At 38.5% G+C, this 26,547-nt stretch overlaps 1 protein-coding gene across 1 annotated transcript; it reads left to right on the top strand.

Annotated features, from left to right (window-relative positions):
- Positions 1-1,144: 1,144 nt before the first annotated feature.
- LOC139691489 (replication factor C subunit 5-like) lies at positions 1,145-26,337 on the top strand. Its single transcript, XM_071589335.1, has 8 exons — positions 1,145-1,263; positions 1,675-1,739; positions 1,819-1,946; positions 2,787-2,949; positions 14,556-14,715; positions 14,815-15,026; positions 25,299-25,376; positions 25,461-26,337. The coding sequence occupies exons 1-8, from the start codon at positions 1,226-1,228 to the stop codon at positions 25,604-25,606; spliced, it is 990 nt and encodes a 329-aa protein (XP_071445436.1). The 5' UTR covers positions 1,145-1,225; the 3' UTR covers positions 25,607-26,337.
- Positions 26,338-26,547: the final 210 nt, after the last annotated feature.

Here is a 26,547-nt window from a genome sequence, read left to right as displayed (position 1 = left end):
TCCCTACTACTTTGACCGTGTTGGTCAAAGTAGTAGGGACGTACAGAGAAGAATTGCGCTAGGCAAAGAGGCTTTCACAAGCAGGAGGGAGTTGATGACAGGGACTTTGAGTAAGGATGTTAAGAAAAGACTCGTAAAAACTTTGATATGGAGCGTAGCTATGTATGGTGTGGAAACGTGGTCATTGAAGCAGGAGGATAGACGTAGACTGGAGGCTTTTGAAATGTGGGTGTGGAGAAGAATGGAGAAGGTGAAATGGACAGAGAAGAAAACAAATGAGGAAGTACTTGGTATGGTGGGCGAAGAGGAGGGTTTGTTGAGAGCAATCCTATGGAGGCGGGAAAAGTGGATGAAGGGTGTATTGACCGGCAGTGGGATGTTGAAGACTGTGATAGAGGGTAGAATGTTGGGCAAAAGAGGAAAGGGAAGGAACAGGATAGGGATGTTGGACGGGATGAAGGGAGGAAGAAAGTACTCAGAGATGAAGAGGGACCTGATATAGAGTAGGATGATGGATTTTGTGTTTTGTTAGGAGTAATAAAATATTTTTTGGTAGTTGTGTCCATCCAAAAACCTACCTTAACCGGTAGATTAACTTAAAAAAAAATATATATATATATTTTAATATTGGTATTTATAGCAAATACAAATAAGTAAAGGTTACCTTGACTCATGAAGCTGTTTGAAACGAATTCATCAGTAAATTAGGAAAATATAATGCCGCAAAATATATACAGGTCACAAAAATATTATCTGAAGAAATAAACACCAAAAATGCAGTTTTATCCATCCTTTACAGAACTTCGACGTTGTACATTATAGCAGTAGATCTTTAGCAGAACGTCAACAGCCCAATGTAACCAGTGCTAACCCTGAATAGGTCGGAATACACATGCGGATGAATATTATTAACAATATTTAAAAAATTTGTATGCCTAACAATTACTTTTGTGATAGGTAACATGGTAAAGAGTAATTCTATTGCTCAATAATTGTTGGTAAATCAAATTTGAAACTGCCTCTCTCTACTTCACCAATCATAGGCATATCGACCTATGAGATAGCAGATAGCCCCGACATCTATAGGGGGAAATGGGTAGTTTTCAGATGAAGGAAGCCCTGCGTGTCTTCAGATTGTGGCGGCAAACCGTTTTCCGGTGGTTGGTTTGGTCATAGGTGATGTTGTGTTGGTGACGTACAGGCAGTTTCTTTTAGCTGAGTAAAAATGCCCGAACTGGAAACAGCCAAAACCAATCTGCCTTGGTAAGAGTTCCATGTTGTCTTTACTTTATGTGATGCTGAGGTTTTCTTTGCTTGTTTATTGCCTTGAAAGGTTAATTAATCTGTAAGTAAAATTATATCGTGAATTCAACTTAGTGAAAAAAATCATCCTATAGTGTTTAAAAACAGTGCCATTTTTGAAGTTTTAGTGAAATAATTTCAATCGTCTTTCTAAAGTTAGTAAATTGTTTTGGATGATGAACATAGTGAAGTGGAAAAAGTACATTTTTTTTTTGTTATATTTCTCTGTAACCATATCGCGCCTGAATATTCCAAAATTTACGTATAAAATAGCAGATTTTTAGGCGTAATTTGCATTTTTGATTCGAAAGCTATACGTATTGAAACATTTTAAAGCCTTAACTAATAGTTATATTCACGTTTTCATGAAAGGGTAGAAAAGTATCGTCCCAAGGGACTAGATGAGCTGATATCGCATGCTGATGTTGTGCGAACACGTACGTATTTATTTACATCGTAGCTGCCTGTAGCCGTTGTCAAAGTTATGGAAATCAAATTGGTATATTCTTGTTATAGTGGACAAATTTATAAATGATGAGCAATTACCACACCTACTTTTTTACGGCCCTCCGGGCACGGGGAAGACCTCTACCATATTGGCGTGTGCCAAAAAGATGTATTCTCCCAGTAAGCTAAACTCTATGGTGAGTAAAAAACCTAGTAGAATGGTAATATATTTAATATCTACTCTATTTTTTAATCGATGTCTTTAGTTTTCATTACTTGGTCACGAACCAAAACAGATACCGCAGAACAGTAATAATACTCGGAACAAAAATGTTAGAGTAACCATTAACATATTCATGAACGTATTACTTAAATGCCAATTCACAGTGCCAGTCTCAAGAAATTCATTGGTTGAGTAACAAAAGTTCGGTTAATAGCAGTAGTACAGTTTTTGTTTCAAATGATGAAATATTAGTGCTTTATGCAAAACATGGTTGTTAAGTAAGTGATACATTTCAAAGAACCCTGTTTATTAGCTAAATTAAAATATGATAATTCATTGCAAGTTGTGTCTGGTTTTGTAATTTTATGCAGTTGATCTTATCAAGAGGCTATTTACATTTTCTTTTATATCTTATTTTATTTCTGTTTTGCTTTAATCTCTACAAGTAATATTTTGAATCTGTTGCTTGCTCTATGTTGACTACATTCGTCTTACCTTATTAAGCAATATTACGGCAACCCCTCCCTGGCTCTTGTTCCCTCTGCTGTATATTACTCTGATCATCCCCACCATCCTTTCATTTGACCTTGCATAGACCTAAAATATCTATACTTCCCCGTTCCATCTCTTGCTCTATATTTTCTAACTTTTCTGTCTTCAACATTGTCATAACATTCCAAATACCTGTTTTTAACTAAATTGGTCTTCTTCAGTGTCTTCTGTCCTATCGCTGTCTGTAAAAATCTTTCCAATGTTTTTCTGAGATGACCACCGCGGTAGCATTATTTATTGCCCTTAGCCTTGTTTATTACAGGTTTTGGAACTTAATGCTTCAGATGATCGTGGTATAGGAATAGTGCGAGGGGTCATAATGAACTATGCCAGCACTCGGACAATATTTAAAGGAGGCTTTAAACTGATTATTCTGGATGAAGCAGATGCTATGACCAGTGATGCTCAGAATGCTCTCAGACGGAGTAAGTAATAAATATATGGATATGTGTATGTATATCGTGGGTCGCGGTAGTCCAGTGGGTAGAGCATTGGTCTACTGACCGAAGGGTCCCGGGTTTTATTCCCGGACAAGGCACTCTGGGCACCTGCAGCTCCACCCAAGCTATGTGATTTTTCGGGTACCAGATCTACCTGGGAAACCATAACCGGCACAGGAAAAGGAACTGGCCCCCCTGCCCTGATATGTGAATTTCATACACTGTCGGGCTTAGTCCTGGGTGAACTCTACCATCACCTACCAAACCGACCTCCGGGTCGATTACTGTGTTTTTGGTATGTATATCATCATTAGGCAATCTACCGGTTAAGGTAGGTTTTTGGATGAACGCAACTACCAAATAAATATTTTGTGACACCTAACAAAACACAACCCAACATTCTACTCTACAGTCCCTCTTCATCTCTGAGTACTTCATGCCTCCCTTCATCCCATCCAGCATCCGTATCCTGTTCGTGCCCTATCCTTGTTTGCCTAACATTCTCCCTTCTATTACTTTCTTCAACATCCCACTGTCAGCCAATACGCCCTTCATCCATATTTCCTGCCGCCTTAGGACTACTCCAAACAAACCCCTCTCTTTGCCCCTACACCTAGCAATTCTTACTTAATTTTGCTTTGTGTCCATTTTACCTTCTCTATCCTTGTCTACACCCATAATTCAATAGCCTCCAATCCACACCTATCCTCCTGCTTCAGTGACCATGTTTCCATGTCGTACGTCACTATGCTCCATATCAAACTTTTCACGAGCCTTTTCTTGATAGCCTTACCCGACGTCCTTGTCTTCAACTCCCTCCTCCTCATGAAAGCCTCTTTCCCTAGCGCATTTCTTCTCCTTAGGTCCCTACTCTTTTGAACATTTTGGTTCAAAACATTCACAAGACTCGTAAATGGTACCACCTACTCAATTTTTTGCCCTCCTATTTTAATGTTTAGCTAAGCGTTTGTGTGTCTGGAAAACCACGTAGCGTTATTTTTCTCAATAGTTTCAGCCTCAACTTTGTGGAAGTTCATTTTAATAAATGAAAAAGAAAAACTTTGTTCCAATCCACCACTTTATTTCAGGTACGACTAGTTTCGACGCTACGGCGTCATCCTCAGGTACAAAGTTTAAAGTCACAATCATTGTATATATACCCTCTTCAGGAAAGGGTGGGGGAGTTGTGGGAAGAGGGGGCGGGGAGGGGAGTACGGGGGTAGGCACGAAGGAATGTGGGAGAGGGTAGGAAACACCAGGAAAAGCGTTAGTGAGCGGGGGGGGGGGATTGGAAGGTGGGTTAAGAAAGGGGAAAATTTCGTTGGTCGGTATAATTTGAGTCAATGGCTAATGGGGATAAAGGTACGGGTTAGGAGTCAATGGGAGTTAGGGGGAATGGGTTAGAGGTTCTGTTTTTCTGTTATTGCTAGGGAGGCTTCCAGGAGAGGTGATGCGTTTTCAAACAGAATGTCATTGAGTAAAGGATGTTTCTTCATTGTTCTCCGGATCTCCAACTCTTCCTTCTTGTCCATCCTCCTCCCTTTTTCTTCACGATGTAGAATTTTGGGGATGAAATCACTGGTGTGATTTTCCTCCCACAGGTGTTTGGCAAAGTGGGATTGGGCTAGGTTACACTTCTTGTAGCACCTCTTGTGTTCCTCCATTCTTGTCCGCACCGCTCGACCACTCTGCCCGATGTACCTCGCACTGCAATCCCCGCAAACCATTTCATATATCCCACTATTTTCCAGTGGCTCAACTTTATCTTTAGTTTTATTTATGAACATTTTTAAATTTTGTTTGTTGTAGAAAGCAATTCTGAATTTGTCTTTCGGGAACAATTTGCTAATTTTTTCGGACGGGACACCATAATAGGGCAATTTTACCCACTTAAGTTTTTCCTTAATAGTTTTCCCTGAATTGTAAAGTAGCCGTTGGGCTCTTATGGAGCGTTTCTTGCCGAGCACTTTGTCCACCATTTTTTCACTGTAGCCATTTGTAGTTGCTATAGATTTGATTGTCACCAATACCTCGTTAAATTTTCCTATCGAGAGGGGAATATTAAGTAGTCTATTCAGTAGGAAGTGGAATGTGGATAACTTTTGGGATATATGATGGTGGGAGTCAGCAGGAATTACATGGTCTGCAGTGGTGGTTTTGCAATATAATTGAAACTCGAATCCTTTTTCCCTTTTAGTCACTGTAACGTCCAGAAAACTTAGTTTTCCTTCATTTTCTTTTTCACACGTAAACTTCATATTATTACACTGAGAATTTAAAACCGACAATAAACTGTGCAGTTGTCTTTCAGTGCCAGTCCATTTTGCAAAGATGTCATCCACATAGCGGACCCAGAAGTAAATGTTTTTTGTGTTAACTGAACTATTCATAAACAATTTTTGTTCGAACTCGTCCATGAAAAGGTCGGCTAGGAGCGGTGACAAAGGTGACCCCATGGCTAAACCTTCTGTTTGTCTAAAATAATCACCATTAAATTTAAAATAGTTTTGCTCCACACACACTTTGGCAAGGGTCACTAGGTCACTGACGACGTTTGTGTCCGTCACTGTATTTGATAAAACTTTCTTTGCCACATTGACTGCTTCCATCGCCGGGATGTTGGTAAAGAGGTTCACCACATCAAAAGACACTAAAAAATATTTGGTGGTGGGGGGTTTTATTTTGGAAAGTTGCTCACAAAAAGCCACAGTATTCTTCACTCCATATCTTGGCTGGAAATTAGTCAACTCTCTAAATCTAGAATTCAGCACCGCCGCGAGTTTTCTGGAAGGGGAATTCACACTGGAGATGACTGGTCGGATAGGAATGTTTACTTTATGCAATTTTGGGAGCCGAAAAAGTTGGGAGCTCTTGGATTCATAGTAGTTGCTTTGTAAATTTCGCTGGACTTCAGAAAAGTTGGAGTGGAGGAAAGCGATTTTTTTCACAATTTCTTGGAATTTTTTAGTGGGGTCCGATGAAAGCTTTACTATCTTGTTATTCTTAATGAAGTCGTAACATTTATCCGTGTAGTCCTCTCTCTTCATCACTGCCATTGCGTTCCCCTTGTCCGCCTTTTCAATGATTAAATTGTTCTCTCTCAATCGCTTCTGAATAGAACTCGGGGGAGCGCAAAGTTATTAGTTCTATTCAGAAGCGATTGAGAGAGAACAATTTAATCATTGAAAAACTATTTCAGTGGGCAAACGTCCAGTGTGAATACATGATAATAGCGGCTCTTTGATTGTTCTCCTCATTAATGCATAGCATCTTGGCCATTTTGAGGTTATGACTGTTTACTAGATGTCTATAGCTATCAAGAAGACCAATTGCAACCTCCAGGGGAACTATGATATGGCGGGAAATTCTAATTGGAGTTCGACTGGTTTATACATATACGCATAAACCGTTACATGTATATTTAGCAATATGCCTCTTCCCTTTGTACTGGAAAGCTCTCAAGAGGCTATTTTATTGCTGACGCTTCAAAGTTTTGTAAAAAGGCAAGAGAGTTATAATTAAAAAAATTTATGACGTGCATCCCCACTGCCTTATTGTGACGGAGCCCTCTTTGTACAAGGTGTGATCCATAAAAGATGGGACTGATTGTATAACTTTATTTCAATGGATACAACTCAATTGAACTTGTCGCCCTCATACTACATGTCTTGGCTGACGACACACCTTTGCCAACGTCTCGCTCTTGAACCCTGCCTGGTAAGCCATCTTAGGCGTCCTCTTCAGTTCTGCCATGCAATTAGTTTAATGCCCGCAATAGAGTCGAATCAGTGCCCTTTCAAGGTTGATTTTAACTTTGGATGCAAACAAAAGTCTGATTGAGGCATGTCTGGAGAGTAGGGTGGTTGCAGGATCACAGAAGTTCTGTTTCTGGCGAAAAACTCTGTCACGACCAGTGCCGGCACGTTATCGTGGTGGAAACGCATTGTTTCTCCACATGTTCGGCCTCTTTTAGCTCACTGCGACCCTCAACCTCTTCATAACCTCTGAGTAGAAATATTTGTTGACGGTTTGACCTTGAGAAACATATTCGTAATGAATCGGCCCTTGCCAATCGAAGAAACACACCAGCATGACCTTCACGTTGGACCGGGACATGTGAGCTTTCTTTGGTCGCGGAGAATGAGGACCTTTCCACTGAGAAGACTGGGCCTTTGTCTCAACATCATAACCGTAAACCCAGGTTTCTTTGCCGGTTACGATGATTTTAAGAAACTCTGGGTCGGCATTGGCTCTGATCCAGGAGTTCCTGACAAATGTCCACACGTTTTTGTCTTTGTTCATCTGTCAGCACCTGCGGGACAACGTTTAACCTTTTGCACTCGGATGTCGAGTGTGACTCGACACGGTGAGCAACGGCAGCAGCTCGTATGTCGAGCCACACTCGACATGGAGTTTCACCACGAGGGGAATTGGGTTTTTTGTCTATTTTTCCAATAACTTTTCTTGTAATCACCTGCATGAAAGGAAAAGGAAAGTTGGAGCTTAATTAAAAGCATGGCTTGTTTTATAAATGAATAGTATCGACTCATTATGTCATCGTTGACATAAATGCCGTCTCCCAAAGGATGCCACCACCTACGCAGATGTTTTTTGTTATCTATTTACTGTGTTGTAAGTTCTTTTTCATTTGCATTGTTTGCTCTTCATTACTTGGAAGTCAGCTAAATGTAAAGCAATGTCTTTAGAGTTTATCGGTGCCTGGAAAAAGATCGCCAGAATTGCTTGTTCATTGCTTTCTAGTTTGGACTCTTTCGTTTTCCTTTCTTCCTAGTGTCCGCTGTCTCATCAAACATTCTGCCTGCTCTTTTCCTATCTATTGCATAGTCAGGAATCTTGAGTAGGAGGGTCCAAGGTATGATCTATTATATTCATAGTAAAACACGAACCTTAGGCCTTTTCCTGGAGTCGTGCTTTTTTGAGGTTGCATCATCCTCCTGTGGTAAAAACACCTTCCTTATCTTAGTCTCCGAGGTTTACTTAAGTTTCTAGAAGCATAACGCAGGTGTTTTCCATAATGGCAGAGGGTTCTCTTACAACAGATGCCTTCCCTTTGGACGAATGCTTTACCAGCTAGTAGTTGCTCATTCTGAACGATTTTCCCCTCCTCACGATGGATAAGTATTCCAAAGAATTAGAAAGCAGCTGTTTCATGAGGAAAACTCTAAAATGGCGGCGTAAATTGTTTTTCTGGGGGCTTCAGGTCAGTGTTGTAAATTCATTTATATTGTATAAAGAATGCCAGCAAAGAGAAAATGAAAAACCGATCTCGCATGTGAAATTTGTTAGGAAACTAGTACACAATCTCTTTGGAGAATTCCGAGATGGTGCACAAACGTCCAGGGTTAGATTACCATCCACAAACATAGAGCAACGTTTAGATGGAAAACTCCATATAATCACACCTTCACCTAACAAAAAACATAAAGATTGTGCGGTTTGCTCTGACCGAAAAATCTAAGGAGGAAGAAGAGAGACGATATATATCTGTGAGACGTGTGAATGTAAACCAGGTCTTCATGTTGGTGAATGCTTCCAAAAATATCATACCATGAAAATTTATAGAGTTTAAATTATGGTTTATCAATCAAGTTATCAATAATTATGTCAAAAAATCCAAAAAAATAAGTTTATATGAAAAGAAACTCCAGTTTTTCATTCTAGTGCCATGCTTAGCTAATTTGGGGTATTTAAAAAATTGGATCCCGAGTAGACTAAGGCAATCGAGGAAAAAGCACCCGAGTGCAAAGGGTTAATGCGATGTGCGTCATGCCCTGTCAAAATTGTCTGACAGGATCCAAAACTAATGTTCACTTCCTCGGCTATCTCCCTAACAGTTAAAACGGCGATTTTCCTGCTCTTAATCGTTCACCAATTTGACATGGTTGGGGTCAGTCAAAGTGGAAGGCCGCCGGCATTTGCGAACCATCATCTGTCGAGGTTCTGCCCGATTTAAGACGACTGTGCCACTCAAAACACTGGTTTTGACTCGTAGCTCATTGAACAAAGGCTTGCTGAATCACTCCAAACGTCTCCGTAGAACAAATGTCAAGTTTGAAACAAAATTTCACGCTCACACGCTGTTCCTCCAGCTCCTTCATTGCTGCCGTCGCACGCAGCGACGAACAGGTTAAGACACGTACCGCTGCTCTTGCGTTAGGATTCGATGTCAACAAAAGCAACATGCTTTACCATGACTCACAGTGCTGTAAATGTTGGTTCTTCTCTTAAACTTCTAGAACCACCTTGAACCACCTTGAACCATGGCTTGCCTTAAATACTTCATTTTCATCCCCTGATGATCCTGACATTCTCTTGATGAGGGCAGCAAAAATCTCTCACTTCCTCACGATTTCACGTTACTGGCATCACATTGCAATTGCTTTTCCTTTTAGCATATGAGAAGCAACCTTTAAACATCATTCAGAATATGTAACCATTCCTTAGATATTCTTGTCACTCCCTTTGAAGCATCCATTCCCTTAATGTTTTCCTTACTTCATAAGGGAAGTACAAGTAGGTGTTGTCCACCAATTGTATCCGGTGTGCATGATAGATTGGTGATGCTGACACCTTGTTCTCGCCTTTTGAATGATTTCACTTCTCTACGATTATTTTTGTTCCTTTTTTGCCTGTCTTCTTGCAACTTTTTCTTTGGGGACATTTTTAAAGCTATTCATAGAATATTATTAAACTGTGCTCATAAAATTGTAGATAACACATCTGAACTCAAATTGGGACAAATGTGTGATCACTAGGAACTATTTGATGCTGGTGGAACTTGTGCTGAAACAAGAAGCATCAACAGCCGTCTCAATCGCCCCACAAGTCCGCCTATCCCCGCCACTCACCAACCAAGCGTTATTCTTGAGCACAATTTTTTGCTTGTCTTGCAAATTACTGTCAGAGGTGCTTGTTAAGCAAGACTTCACTGAATATAGATTTACAAAGTGGAACCATCATGTTTCATATAAGCTAGTTTTTAAACTCAAATTTACCATGTGCCGGGTGGAAAATTATATATAACGTTTGTATAAAAAGTATTGGTAACAATTTTTTCCTGATATGTTTGTGAAGTGCTGAATTCAGGCCATCGATTAACAAGTGTGTACATGATAACATCTGGTATTTGCATTTATAAGATGACAGTGCACATCATTATCACAGAAAATTCAACATTGCTGAAGGTATGTGCTAAACTTGTCACGAAGTTATTTGGATGGACGAACAAGAGCCGGGTCAAGTGTCTTATTGCAAAGACCTTCTGCAACGGTATCGCGACAATTCCCCAACCCCCTTACAGTCCTGACTTGGCACCAGCAAACTAGTTCCCATTCCCAAAAGTGAAATCCTCCCATAAATGATACCGCCGACATGGGACCCTAAGTGCCGTCATCAATGAAGCTTGCATGCATAACCTGAAGGGCCTCTTCCTGGAATGCACCTACCAGGGAGCCTTCGAGCCGTGGAAAAGCCACAGACACGAGTGGCTTGATACTCAAGGGATGTACTTTGAAGGATTTTGAGTCAATGTAGCAATATCTGGAATAAGTCTATTGTTCAGAAACTGTTTCCGATACGTATTATACAAACCATGTGTATAAAACTGCTACCAATAAGGCTTTGCAACAAAGTTAAAAGACACTTTAAGTTGAGGAAATTTTACCCAAGCAGCATTGAACCTGCACCCTTCATGATAAGAATGTTACTAGCTTACCTATCTTTGTCGGGTTAACAGATCAGTCACATTTCCTTGCCCTATTGAAATGCTGTTATCGTCAACTATTAGATTTTTATGCCCATAAAGGGCAATTTTGTGTCAGGGAGTTGAGGCGACATAATTACCAAGTCTCAAGAAAATCTGTTGTTCATGGATCTGGTCCTCCCCTGGTCAAACTGCTCGGGTAGAGGTAGCAAATGGATAGTTGGGATGGGCGATGCTTGGCTGGTGAAAAAGGCAGGAATGTCTGTTATTTTAGGAATGTCTTTTATTGCTTTTCCAATCCTTAAGCTATTTGAATTTGATGGAGCCAATCCTTAAAATGATGCCATTAGAATGAATATAAAAACCCAAAGCCGTAGTCTTATAGGAGTACTCTCATAAGAGTACAGCTTTGGGTTTTTATATTCATTCCATTCATTCGGCCGTAGTACGTTCTATATCTCTTTATTAATGATGCCATTAGCTTGACAAATAATCTTAGGTCTGAGGAAATTTTAAAATAGTGCCGTTTCACCATTGTGTGCCTGAAAGGATTTGCCTTTCCTGGGTTACATTAAACAAACTGCTTGCTCCCCCAACCCTTTCAAAGTGACAGTGTTGCACTCCTACTGAAGGTGTGACGCATTTGAAAAATCAATATTTTTTTGTACCTAAATTATCTCCATTCAAATTTGAGGGCAAGTAGCCACAAAACGATATAAGTTTTATGTAATTATATTTTACTTCTCAGAGGGCAAAAAGATTAGGCAGCATTACAATCCATTAACGTTTCTCACGCTATGAAAAAACTTTGTCCTCACCCTCATTCATGTTTTGTGCAAGCTTTATAACTGTGATCCTATTTTATAGCATAACCACTCATTTTTCACCTATTTATACCCAAGGGCATGACTCGATTAGACTGCTGTATCCTTGCTTAAGAGAAGTGGACTATGTATGCATTGCGTGACAGAGTGAAGTTTCTGTTATACTCTGGCATGTGTGTCGTGGGTTCCCAAGGGAATGCGGACTCTGCCATAATGCTACTTTGGATGCATCATATTCCACCTTCTAACTATTGCTCAAATGGAAATCTACTCATCCATTCACTGCATACATTTTCTGTTTGCTGCTTTTCCTGCTTGTGTTGGATTACATTTTTGTGGCACTGCTGGGTCACTTTTCACGTCTCAGTCTCTTCCATAATATTATATAAATATTATATATTCATGTCCTTCAATGAAAATTATGCGCTATTTTCCTGTTACTTTTATAACCAAAGAAAACATTTGATATAAATTAAATGAAAGTATTTTCTTGTTCTTACTGTTGCAAATGCCATTTCATTACATTTGAGCATTCAGTTTCATCATGTTTAATTATTGTTAACATTGATCCATGGATTTCAAGTTAAATAATTTCACTTTTGTGTAATTATACGAATTCATTTCCCAGAAATATTAAATATGAAAAGGAAATTAGATCATAATTATGAATAGATGTCAGATAATTGGGGGAACGAGAGGTAATAAATACTGTGAATAAATTATAAATAAACCCTCAATGGAAGAGTTAAATGAAAATGGCATGAAATATTTTGTAGTTGATGATGCATGGTATGACATGAGCACATGACTCCAAAGATAACATAAAGAAACCCTAGCTAGCCTAACTTTTTACAATGCAACAGAGGGTGAGATTGACTGAGGGAGATTAGTGTGACGTGTGTGTGTGTGTCTTGAGAGGCAATAAGATCCCGGCATACCCTGAAAACATCTGAGGTAGAATAGAAAATGCTTTATTTTAATGTTATTCAAATTTATTTTAAAACTCCTGGTATGGATTGAAAAAAACACAATAATGCATTATATTCATTTGATGCCATTTTTAAGTCCATGTTTACTGTTGCTACAGTAAAATAGTGTGTTGGCAACAGGCATATGGCAATAGAGCCCAAGGACACAATGTTGGTAAAATCATGAAAAATTTGCTTTCGAAATGCATTGTTTCACAAATATTAGTTCACTTTTGGAAGAGTGTCAGATGAGTGGGGTGTAGTCACTGACGGCTGAGGAATTTCCTTGGAATGGACCTGCACCAACTCACTGCTGAGTTAGAGCTGGTGCCATTTCTTGGATCAAAGTCTTGACAATCTGCCATGACCTCTACTCTGGTGATCAGCGCGATCAAAGAATTCTGTGCAACTTTCAAAGTCTTTTGAAGCCATAAAAGGATTTCGTATAAACATGAAAGTGTGAAAAATAAAATGTATTCAGAATGTGCCATTTTATTGTTGGGTGCATTAGAAAAATACTGAAAAATTCTTTGTGAATATGCACATAATTTCTGAAGGAAAGATGACTGTTTAAATATTCAAGTCTTTGGCCAAGGGTGGGTATTCTATATGGAGAATCATGTGTCCTTGCCAAACATCACATCCAACGTAGGTTTGGGCATGAAAACAAATTATGTGGCCTTCTCATTAAAATTAAGGATCTTCGATTGATGGGGGCATGAGTGAGGTCGAGTGCAAAGCTAGTTATAGGACTTTGTAGGACAAACCGTAGGAGCTGCACATTGCAGGATGGAGGAACGCATCCAGGCACTTAAGAATGGCCAAGAAGAGAAATTGGCTGTTGTGGAATGTCTTGGCAGAGCCTGGTTAACTTAATTCAGCCCAAAATCATGGTTGAAGAATAGCAATGTTTCCGAAAAATTTTCCATCAAGCCATGGAAACAATAAGACCCAGGAACAGGAAGATGGCTACACCTTTCCAAATACTTGGAAATGTGTGTTACAGGCCTTGGTGAGTTAGTAGTAGTATTTAGGGGAGGCGACTGACAGTTACGGTCATTTGCACCATTGGGGCTGGACAGGAAAGGATGAAGGGTGGAGAGAAACCCAGCGTCGGCATTTGCTTACTCTAGTCAAAAGGCACCAAGGGGTCCGCGGTTTAACGTCCCATCTGACGGGCGTTGTATTCACCCAAAGTGCTCTCCACAAAGCACCTTCATCGTAGTGATCTGGATACCATTGAAAAACATTAGTTGTCTCCATGATTTGAACCAGGGCCCTCTCTGTGGGAAGCCTGTACATTAGCCAGTGCACCATCCCGATCGCCTACAAGCCCTGGTATTTCAATACTCCTCTCCTAAATGACGTCAGCCAATCGGTGCTGACATCACCGCAGCAGTGTATAAATAGCAGCAATTTTTAATCATTCTCCAATTCAGCCTGGCTTTGGGGGTGTCTGCAGCGAAACAGGCGAAACTTTGCCATCTACAGGATGCCAAGGTATAGGAAACCTGTATAATTTAAATACCTTGCTTTAAAAAATTGCCCCCTGCAAACTCTTTAGAAATGCTCACCATAGCAATCTATAGCCGTTGCCTGGCTTAGTTCAATGTGGTCTTGAGCTTGTGTAGTTCAAGTAGAGTGTATAGGATCCTCACATCATAGCAGGGCCATTGACAAGAAGGGCGAGTTCAACTGGGTTCCACCATTCCCATGAGATGTGAACACTCATGGCCCGATGACATCTTTGGGAGAGGCTGGTCAGGGTGAGACCCAAAGACAGTGCTCACATTTGAATTTGAGCCCCTCCAGTTCTTCATCTTCTTGTATGACTTCTGTCATGAATAAGAACACTCTTCAATAGCAGGGAATCCTGAAGAATGATTTTAAATTTTACATAAAGCTGTGTTCTTGGGTTTCCATTAGTCCGCCTGTAATATCCGGCTCATGTATTTTGAATAGTACACAGTGAGTTCACATCCGCTAACTTTCCACAATAACTCTTGCTCTGTGTGATATTTCTAAGTGGATTAATGCTGTTGCATATAAGTGAATGAAATTATGATTTAATTTCAGTTATTGAGAAGTACACGGACAATGTGAGATTCTGTATCATATGCAACTACTTGAGCAAGATAATCCCTGCCTTGCAGTCCAGGTGTACAAGATTTCGATTTGCTCCTTTAGTTGATGAGCTGATCATGCCTCGGCTCAATTACGTGGTTGAGCAAGAAGGGTAGGTGGTGATGTTTTGCTTGTTTTTGCCAAACTTCAAATTTCCAGTATCCATGTCATAAGTTGCAGTGGAATATGTGATTTGATTTGTTTGTTTCAGTGTCAACGCCACAGAAGACGGCAAGCAGGCTCTCCTGACCCTGGCCAAGGGTGACATGAGGAAGGTGTTGAACATCCTCCAAAGTGCTCACATGGCCTACGACCAAGTGAATGAAGAAAATGTGTATTTGTGCACGGGGCATCCATTAAAGTCAGACATCATACACATTGTGAACTGGATGTTAAATGAGGATTTTGCATCAGCATACTCACGTATCCTTTGACACAATTGCTTGTAGGCCACTCACTCCTTTTTTTTTGTTTTCTCATTATTTTGAAAATTACCTACTCCCAAATGCCCTGGCCCTTGGCTTTTAAGGACGGTACATCTACGTAATACCCTGCAAGCTGCCGTAAGGGCATGTGGTGGGGGGGGGGGGGGGGGGTTGGTCACCATCCGTAAATAGGAGCAATTATTGCCTTGAGATAGAATCCAGTACAAATAGATAAAAAAACTCCTTTTTTCCCCAAACAATCGAGAATCATAATAGTAAGGAACCAAAGTCACTTTAGAAAGATTAAAAACATTTAATTTACAAGTCGGAACAAAATTAAACATTGCAAGGACATTAGGTATATTTGTAGGCGCATGTGTATGTTAGTTTGGTTGTTTGAGTGTTTGCATGTGTGTGGGTTGTGATGGTTTATAGAAGAAAGTTTTCTATGTTTTGTTTGTGGATTGGATAAATTCGTGGCTTATGCATGTGGTTTATTTTGCAATAACGGGTGGTACCCCTACACCCCCCACCCCAGTACCCGCCACAAACTGTAAAAGAGAGAGTGGCAGAGGTTTTTGGGCGATCATATGTTGATAAATGATGCAGTTAGAACTTCTGCTACAGTGGGAAGCTCTTACATCGCTGAAATTAACTACAGTTTCTCAATGTCCATGCTATTTTCTTTGGGCGCTTAGAATTTCCATACTGCACAATGTCTTTCCATCCTCTACTCTGTGATATATGAGGTCCCTTGAAAGTATCCAGCCATTTAGAATATATTGATAATGTGCAGCATGACCTCACAAAACAAAGTAGCCAATCACTGGGGACTTAACCGCAACTGCGTGAAAGTTCAGACTCCTTATTCAGTTGTGAGACACCATTGAGTGAGGTTATGTATTGTCTTACCATCACATTCACAATGACTGAGAAACTAGGTGAGTGAATTTGCATAAAGTATTGTTTCAAACTTGGCATTCATCCACAGAAACTATTGGTATGATTGACATGGCCCTTGGGGAGGTTTCTATGAGTGATGCTCAAATTAAAATGTGGTAACGATGCTTTAAAAGTGGTTGCGAAACTGTAGGAATCTGTGTTGTGGAACACCCATGTTCTGGAAGGCCATGAAAGAGCCGATCCCCTGAATTGCGTGCGAGCTTCAATTGATTAATATCCACGATTGACAGTGTGAAAGTCAGAAGTAAATTTAAGGATTCCAAGCACTATTCTTTCTGAGATTTTAGCAGAAAATATCTGCATGAAAGGTGTTGTTTCAAATTCTGGTTCTGACTGGCACCTTCACCATGACAATACACCTGCATTGTAAGTATATACTCTATTTCTCATGACGCCACGCCACAAAATATCGAAAATCAAATATATGTAACCCGCAAAAATCCAAAATTTGTGATGTTCGAACGGACTTCGTATATTAAATATAAAGTAATAATAATAATACATTTATTTGTCTGGAGATTTGTTGCATAGTCATACATACACAAATATAGGACACGTCAGATATAAATTTCACAATTTTAGAAGAGATACTATATATATATATATATATATATATATATATATATACATATATATACATACATATATATATATATATATATATATATACATATATATATACATATATATATACATATATATATACATATATATATACATATATATATACATATATATATACATATATATATACATATATATATACATATATATACATATATATACATATATATATATATTTATATATATATATATATATATATATATACATATACATATATATATATATATATACATATACATATATATACATATACATATATATATACATATATATATATACATATATATATATATATATACATATATATACATATATACACATATATATATATATATACATATATATATACATATATATATACATATATATATACATATATATATATACATATATATATATACATATATATATACATATATATATATATACATATATATATATATACATACATATATACTAATACACTAGTATAATTACATATTAATTGTTTAAGCCGGAATTGACGCATAGTTGCAATTCCAGTTATTCATTTACAGAATAGAACATATTAATTATTTCTAATGAGCAAGCATAGGGAGCTTAACTTTCTACGTAATTTGAAAATTGTTCCTTCACAAGGTACTATGCAGGACTACTCCCAGGAATTGGGTACTGGAATTTTGGGGAATGCTCACACCTTCTACATCTACTGAGATTGCAGATGAAACTTTCTTTTTATTAGTAAAATAAATCAGGCTGGACTTATTTATACTGGGTTTTAGAAAGTTATGAAGACACCATTCTTTGAAAATCTGAGCTACTTCGGTTGCTCTTTCTGTCAAGCTGTCTACTGAGGAGGCTGACACAATGATATTTGTATCATCAGCATACAGTATTGGGTCTATCCCCTTAATGAACTTAAGCTTATCTGGGAGATCATTGATATAGATTAAAAATAAAATAGGACCAAGTACAGAACCCTGGGGAACACCCAGTGACGATAAATAGACAGCACTTAAAAAACAGTAGAATCCATTTTGAAGCAGGCAACACAGCATTCAAATGATTGTTCTTCATTGAGAAATTCATATGGCTAACCAATGGGAATATGGGGAAAACATTCAGACAGTAGAATTAAAACACCACCATTTTTGTGAACTGTTCGGCAAAAGGCACTAGCGATGACATACCCAGGCACATGAAGAGATTCAAGTTCACTCGCATTTAACCAATGTTTGTTGACACAGATCACATGGGGTTGGTACTCGTTTGTTAGAACCTCGAGGTCCAGTAATTTATTACGTATGCACTGAATGTTTATGTGCAAGAGCTTCAAATAACGGGATAATCCTTTCGGCGCTGGTTGCAGGCGTGGCTTCAAAAAAGAAAAATTACCCACCAACACATTTTTAGGCCAAAAGGCGGCATTACTGAGGGTTTCGCGAAAATCTTGGCGCATGGATACCCGAAACGATGTATAATTTCCGCGCGGTACCTTAAGTTGTTCGATCACCAGGTCTGTTGAGGTATCAATCTCCGGGATTTCATCTTTTACATAGTTTCCCAACTGGGTAACTGTTGCATCGGAGGTGAAGTTCCACACATGGAGATGAGAGAGACGAGGGATCCCCGAAAGAGAGCTTTCTTTCGTAGATGTTCCGATGATCGGCGATGTACGGCGCCTACGTTTGTGGGTGGCTCACAGCAACATCCATCGTCGCCCTCTGCAGAAGGTTCTTCTGCACCACTTTTCTCGTCAGCAATACAAGGTGGCGCGGTAGTGATTGAGGGAGTAACACAAACATTTTTCGAGATCAGCATCTGTTGCCCTATCAAGTCACTGCTAAATTTAGTCCGATTGGAGGTAAATTTATCTGAAGCAAAGTCTTTCTCTTGGTTGACTTTTACGGTTTTCGCAAATGATACACCCTTACATACGTTAGTAGCCTTTTTCGTGGCGAGAGAATCTTTTAAAATGCTCATTTCCTGTTTCAGCATGTCGATATCGGACGCCATGTTAGATAGTGGAAGCTTATTGGCACGACAGGAAAAACATTTCCAAAAAATATCTCTGCATTCAAATATGGCTTTCAAAAAGAGATCATTCAGATTAGTGCATTTGGAATGAAAAAAGCGTGAACATAAATCGCAATCAATTACTTTATCCGTAGAATTAAGGGAAATATTGCAGGAGCTACACTGGCTTGCAAGGTAAGCGGTCGCCATCTTGAATCTATTCCGAAGTAATAGTAATGAAGTAAAAATATTTCTCAGAAATAATGACAACATTAAAAATATATTAATTAATATTATATAAAAAAGTCTGGTGACTAGAGTTTTCCTGTTTCGAAGTTTCAGATAACACCAATTGTACTGTACTCAGTTATCTCTTTGCCATGCAACAATTTCAGAGTATAAAAATCATTCGCCTTGACTGCTATTCAAACCCGGATCCCTTGATGTCCACCCAAGTCCTTTAGCCAGTTTAGCTATTGAGGCATCCTCCTACACTTGGAAATTCCGGGGGCTTCAAAAGAACACAAGATGTTGTGACGTAATGCTGTGCATGCAATGTCTCAGGCATTGTAGTTGTGTACAATGCGCCACTCTCCACAAGGTTAAAGCTAGTTTTATACCCTGAGGGTGTTTATCCCTTGACAAATTCCAGAAAACAAAAAAGTTATCTTGCCGCATCTCCCATAGTTTCTTGGAATCCTTTATCTCTTATTTGAGTTGCATATTCTTTAATCTTCAGCATCAAATTCCAGTCAAAGGTTTCCAAGTTTTCTGGTCTTCTCTAACCTGAATTGGAAAGAAGAGAAAGTACTTAGCTATTCCATGTAATATAATTTTGTTTGTGACCAGTTTTGATAGCAAATATGGCTAATAAACATGGCAAATTCGCAAAGTGTTCAGATGGTGGTGGGGAGCCTTGGAGGTGGGCAGGGAGAGTCCTGGGCACCTGGGTGTCACTGCATGAGACTCCAAGGGATGGAGCATGGTTGTTGAAATATTGTTGAATGCGGCAATCCTTTGTTTGATGGTCCATTTCCACCAAACACGTGCCTCCACGTTGCTGCTCCTGATTGGTAGTAGTAGTAGTAGTTTTAAGGGGAGGCGACTGACAGCTGAGGTCATTTGCGCCATAAGGGATGGACAGGAAAGGATGAAGGGTGGAGAGAAACCTGATGTCGGCATTAGCCTACTCTTTACGAAAGGCGCCAAGGGGACAACCGAAGCTTAACGTCCCATCCGACGGACGGCATACTCACTCTTAAGTGCCCTCCACAAAGCACCTCAAGTAGGGATCGAGATTCCTCTGAAAAATATTCAACACCGCCGGGATATAAACCCAGGCCTTCTGGGTGAGAGGCCAGTACATTAGCCCGTTCACCATCTCGATCCCCCTCTTGATTGGTTTGTTGTTTCATTGGCAGGTGGCATTACTTAGTGCCACTCCTTCATGATGAGTAAGGAGGAAGAGAAAATAATTTGATATTCAATACAATATAATTTTCTTTGCGAAATGCCAGATGATGATCTTCTTTGTTAAAACTGATCTCCAATTACATAATATTTTGTGGAATAGCATGGTATTTTCCCCTTTTCCCTCCTTATCTTGAAGGAGTTTCACCAAGTGGCATCATCTGATTTTATATACTTCTCTAGTCTGGTATTCTAATGATTATTTCTCCAATCTATGGAGGGCCAAATTCCGCATGAAAGGTTTTATGCAGTGTTTTCTTGTTTGTAAAGCTGAGAGCACGGTAATTGCCTCTGTATTAATATTCTTCTCAGCTCAAGTTAATTTCTTAATTGCTCAAGTCTGTTGAATTCAGTTTAGCTCCTCCTTACATATCCTACAATTATATCTAATGACGTAGGCTGCTTGCTCTAATATTCAGCATCTTGTCTGTTTTTTGTTGCTTGCACGCAGAAATGTATTGGGTTTCTTCTCGTTATTTAAAAATTTGTGACATCAGCATCTTTCAAGGGCTTGTTTCAGTCCATTCAGAGAAGTAGATGTTCTAGGTTATCGTCTGCCATTATTACATCCCCATCTGTGAAAAGAGGAGCCTGCTCATGTTGCTTAATTGTTTACCCTTTTCATTGCATTACGTCGTTCTCCAGGAGGTCATTTCATTGCCTATTCCCATAGTGGTGGTTTGTATGTTGGTTCTTGGAGCCTCTGAAAAAGTCAGGGAAAATTTTGTAAAGCTTTTGAATTTACAAAATATTATGATATAAACAGGAAAGTGCGCATTGTAGATTTTGGATTAGTATTATGTTCAAATATCTTAGGGACTGAGAGGCCGACTAAAGTTATTTGGGGTATGAATACTTAGCAGATGAGTTTGCAAAAACCAATTGATTCCGCAGTGGGCAGGGTTTCCTGACTCCATCGTCCTCCTCTCGGCCACCCACTCCTGTTGCGCTCTATCCGTATGCTATGTTGCCAAATTTGTTTCCTTTGTTGATTTCCTGTGGTTAATTTTTTCTGTTTTTCCTTTACAATTCCTCCTACACTTTCTCATCTCTTGATTTTCTTCTCCTGTCTTTCCCTTTCTCTCTTTCTTGTTTTTATATTGCCTTTCCTTTTTCCTCTTATCTTCACTATCATTATTCATTTTATTTATAAACTTGCCTCATAATGACATTAATCTAAGGGCTTGCCAAGGTTCTTTGAACAGTTTATGGAGATAAATTGGTGACAGGCAGTGGGTTTGTGCACCATTTGTTGACCTAATTGACCGGTCAAGGAACTGTTTTCTGATATCTTTTGTAAAAGCAATGTAATATAGAAAAGTAATAACTGTTTACATGTCCACTTGATAATCATTGGTAGAATATGGGTAGCTGTTTGTGTACACCCAGTGTGTGGCTTCTTAGTGAGATTTCTGTGGAATGTTTTAAGGTGTGTAATGAAGCATTAGTCACTGCCACAATGTGCATCCAAAATACAATCTGCATGACATCAGTCAGTTAGAACTGCCGATTTCAGCACCAATTACCCTCTTATAGCAGCAGAGCATCCTGATCAATTCTGACTGCATGAGGGGATAATGGATGGGTCCTCAGGCCAGGTTTTACAATGTCTTGTTGTGTCCGATCGTTACTCAAGGTGGAAGGATAATACTAACAAATATGATGTTATAAATGATTAAGATTTCCCTTTAGTGAATTATAAATTTCTTGCACCTATCTTTCCCGGGATTGAGTGACACTTACAACCATTGAACTATTAAATGGTTGGTTTTCAACTTAACTAGTTATGATGAAACTGAATTTTTGCTTTAACTGGAGGTCAAAGTTAGCCTTCACTTTAATGTACACTGTGTGAAACCTGGCCTTAATGTTATTTTGGTGGAACAAGGGATGATTGTTCTTGCACTTGATTGTACCATTTCTCTTTGGTATTTATGCTGCAATAGCTTTCAACAAGTCTTCTGGCAACTCTCCTATTTCATATATCTTAATTTACAACCTGACTAGATTGTCCATATCTTTTTTATTAATATTTTTCTTAGTTCTGCTGGTCTCTTGATGCACTTGATTCACCTTATCCATTTTCATATCTTTCATAGATATTCTTCCCATATGTGTGTATATATTCTGTGACCCATTCTTTGTTCTCATAGCCATTTCATCTTACCTTTTCACGTTCTCTACTGAAATCATTTATTAGATTCATTTCCTTTTTAAGTACTATATTTTGAGTTCCTAACATTTTATCCACCTTTATGTTTTATTTCTATAGGCACTATTACCTATTTTCCTTAGAAATATGACGTGGGCCTTCACCTTTATCCTATTTTCCATTTGTTTCTATCTATATCGCCAATATCACTCTCCTCGGTTTGATGTGCCACCCTACCATCACCAAAATGTCATTGTCTTCTGTATCTGCTACCAATCAGTGACATGATTTTACCTAGTTCTGTTATTTCATGTGAATCAATGATGGATAAAAATAAATGGCCATTCTTCATGTTCTCATTCAACTGCAAACAAAATGAAAAACCACACCACTATCGAATGTGTGCTTTTTTACACAATGTGAGAACATTAAAGCAATGCAAATATTTGCTTGCTAGCCTAATGAATTTTAATGAATCAGTTCCACTGTATAGAAATCAGTCAACTTGAATTGTATTCAAACCCAAATCCCTTGATGTATGGCTGCGTTCTTCAAACATTTAAGTTTCTGCATCCTCTTGGACTGAATGTCTCAGGGTTTTTAAAGCATTACTGAATATAAAGTGTCACAAATAATCGCAGTGGTACATATTTCACCTCACTCAGAATTGTTGAAGCCAATTCTCAAATTGTAAGAAACTGTGGGAGAAGCGGTGACAGTAACTTTTAATGGTGTCATCCGGTTATGCACATTACGTGCAAGAATTTCAAAGCCTAAAAGTCATTCCCGGTGAGTGAGATTTTTACCCTTCGTTGTAGCTCAAATGGCTGAAGCACTCGGCCGAACTTAAAGGGATCTGGCTTCCAATCCTGGTCTAGGTGAATGGTTTTCACGCACTGAAATTGTTGTATTGTTATGCCCAATGTGCAAAGACAAAGTTGTTTTCCTTTTTAACTACCACATTTTCTCATCGATAAAGCACACCTAACGTACAACGTGCACCCAGAACTTTGTAGTTATCATGAAATTTTATAGGTACTGCATGCCCAGTGCTTCATAGTTATCTTGAACATGTATAAAGGCCGCGCATCTGTATATACATTAATATATATATATATATATATATATATATATATATATATATATATATATATATATATATATATATATATATATATATATATATATATATATATATATATATATATATGCGCATAAAAATTATGTATAGTGTGAGTAAAAATACATCTTTGTTGGATGTGTGTGTGTATAAATACGTCTATGTTTGAATTTTTTCAATTTTCATTACATAATGCGCATTGTCATTTTTTTCAATCATCTGAACATTTTGGTTTAAATAACGTGTGCATTATCAATGGGAAAACACGATATTTAAAGAACTGCTGGAGATGCCATGGCAGTTACTTTAACGGAGTCATCTGCTGATGAGCATTGAAATGCGTCAATTTCACAGGTGGTGGAAACAATCATTCCCCTTGACCAGCACTTGCGCCTAAATCCCCTCGATACCCTTTATTCGTTCTCTGCCAGTGAGCGGCTGGCTCTCTCTATGCCCTAGCCCGTGCTCCAACTCAGACACCACGGTTGAAGGCATAAGGGTTGTGGTTCAATCGAATCTTGGTTAGCTCCCTCTTTTGCTAGTTAATCTGCTCTCTCATTTTCAGGATCTGGTGGAGGACGTTATTTGGTACATTATGGACATTTAAGGGCTTTCAATGCTGCCGGACTATCTGTGCACATATGTATTAGTCTACAATCTGGACCAGCCTCTAATTTAAATGCACCCAAAATCGTTCACTTTGATTAGGGATCTGGATCCCTTAATGCCTTGCCAAGTCCTTGTGCCAATTGAGATACTGAGGCATCCTCTTACACCAAAATTGTATCCCAGTCCTAGTCAAAGCAAATGATTTTTACACTTTGAATTTGGTGCATTTTAAGATACATTAGTGAGTGCCTTCGTTAAACTTACTGTCACTGTACGTTCTGAAGTTATTTGAATCTACGTGTGATTTCATGTGCTAATGGTATGATGGCATAAAAGTTTATCCTGATACAGTGATATGCCTTCCTAATGAGATAAAGATTTCTTACAAGGTGTGTTGCAGTATTCCCCAGCTGACACCTTATCATTACTCTTGGAGCCAGAGATTCACTTGGAAACCTAGCTGATAACTAATGTTTTAAACATGGAGATAATAATATATTTAATATATAACAACAATAGCATTGAAAACAGTTTGTTTTGAGTGGGCCTGAATTTGGGGGAGGTCAGTTAATGGAGTGGGTGGGGAGAGGAAATTGGCTCCTGGATATTTCACCACTGAGTGGCATTGATTTTTCAGAAACCACATGGAAATGTTGGCCTGTATATGGCATGGCGCCCTCTGCAGAACTTACATAAATTCTTACTCTTGGTTTGGTTTTCACCATTTGGATTCATCTTTCTCACGATGCACGAGATGCATCTCTTGCACGAGAAACTGGTTCAATGGAAATTCCTGGAAGAGAAGCCTTCATCAACTGCACATTGTGGAAGACTTAAAAATAATTTCCACCCAACTATTGGTAATAATTTGTTGGACAAACTGAAGTTTCTATGACTATATCTGCATCAGAAAGGATGCTTATGAGATTTTATTTTTTATTTTAAAGTACGTAGTTAATTACAGTAATATTTGACATGTCATGTACTGTCCCTATGACTATATTCTTGAAATGAATTGTTGTATTTGATATGATTTTATGGGAAGCAAATCTATGAGTAATATTAAATTTCATAGTTAGCTTGCATCTAGATACTGGCTAATTATTTCAAAATAAGGTATGCCATAATTAAGTCCACTCAAACTTATTACGAATGTTCTCGCCGGCCTTGTTCCCAAATTCTCATTTCATGTCACGATTCAACTACCTTTAGCCATGGCTAGTGGTGAAAACACTGAACAATATTTATACAGATTCATGATTTCAGAGCTCTCTTCGAGAATTGTTCACTTCTGATTATTCTTTCATATCTTTGCTTTTTTCTTAACTTAACTTAGAAATACTTGAATTGAAGTCTGTGAAGGGGCTTGCCTTGGAAGACATTTTGACTGAGATACACTCATATGTTCACCGCAGTAAGTAAATTTTTGGCAAAACTATTATAAGCAACTTCAGTCTTCATTTACATTTAATCTCATATTATCCATCTTTCTGGGCAGTTGAATTTCCTGCTGAAATTCGGATTCACCTTTTGATAAAAATGGCTGAGGTAGAGCATCGACTGTCCCTGGGAACATCGGAAAAAGTGCAGCTCAGTTCTTTGGTCAGTGCATTCCAAGAAGTAATCCACAAGGTAGTACATTAGGAGATTGGACGTATAATGTGTTTCACTACTCATTTAGTGATGGTGAACAGTGGACAGATCAATTAATGTTACAGGGGTGCATCAGCGTGTGTACGAACATCAAAAGTATGGATTTCAATTAATTGAAGATCTGGTACATTAAATGCAGTGTGCTTTCAAGTACTTTCTGATAATTTGTTTTGTTTTGAGCCTAATAAAGTGTGAAGAGAATGGATACTGAAAAACACTAAAATAAAATATGTTTTCAATCAATGCTAAACATCTTCAGGAGATTAGATAGAAATGATGACACATCATTCTTGTTCTTCCTTTTGAAGGAAGTAATTTTTATTATATTTTTGTATATGACATTTTTCATCTCATTATTTTACAATGGTAAAATATAAGATATGCCACTCAAAAACGAAAAAATGATTATATACATTTTGAGATTTCATAATAACTAACTTGTGGTCAGAGTCCGCATCCGCTCCCGGGAAGCTGTGCAAATTAATCACACCTTTCCTAAACCTGTGCCTGACGAGAATATAATCTAACTGATACCGTTTTGAGTCTCCTGGCATTTTCCATGTATACCTGTGCCTTATGTGGTGTCTAAACCAAGTGTTGGTGATGACTAACCCCTGCAGTCATTCCTCATTCGTAAACTGTAGTCCCCCACCTCATCATCACGATCTGTTCCTTTGCATTCCAATCCCCCATCACTCAAATATTTCCCTGCAGGAACACATACGATTATGTCCTCCTACTGATTGTATTATAATTAAATATGTATATATATATGTGTATATATATGTGTGTATATATATGTGTGTGTATATATATATATATATATATATATATATATATATATATATATATATATAAATATAATATATATATACACACTATACTATTGTCATCAACTCTTGTCTCCAGTCTGGTTATTTTCCTGATCAGTT

Source organism: Hetaerina americana, unplaced genomic scaffold, assembly GCF_022747635.1.
Source record: "Hetaerina americana unplaced genomic scaffold, ioHetAmer1.1.p SCAF_366, whole genome shotgun sequence".
NCBI classification, from domain to species: Eukaryota; Metazoa; Arthropoda; class Insecta; order Odonata; family Calopterygidae; genus Hetaerina; species Hetaerina americana.
Note: the sequence above shows the minus strand (reverse complement) of the source record. Positions and strands in the feature narration are given on the sequence as shown.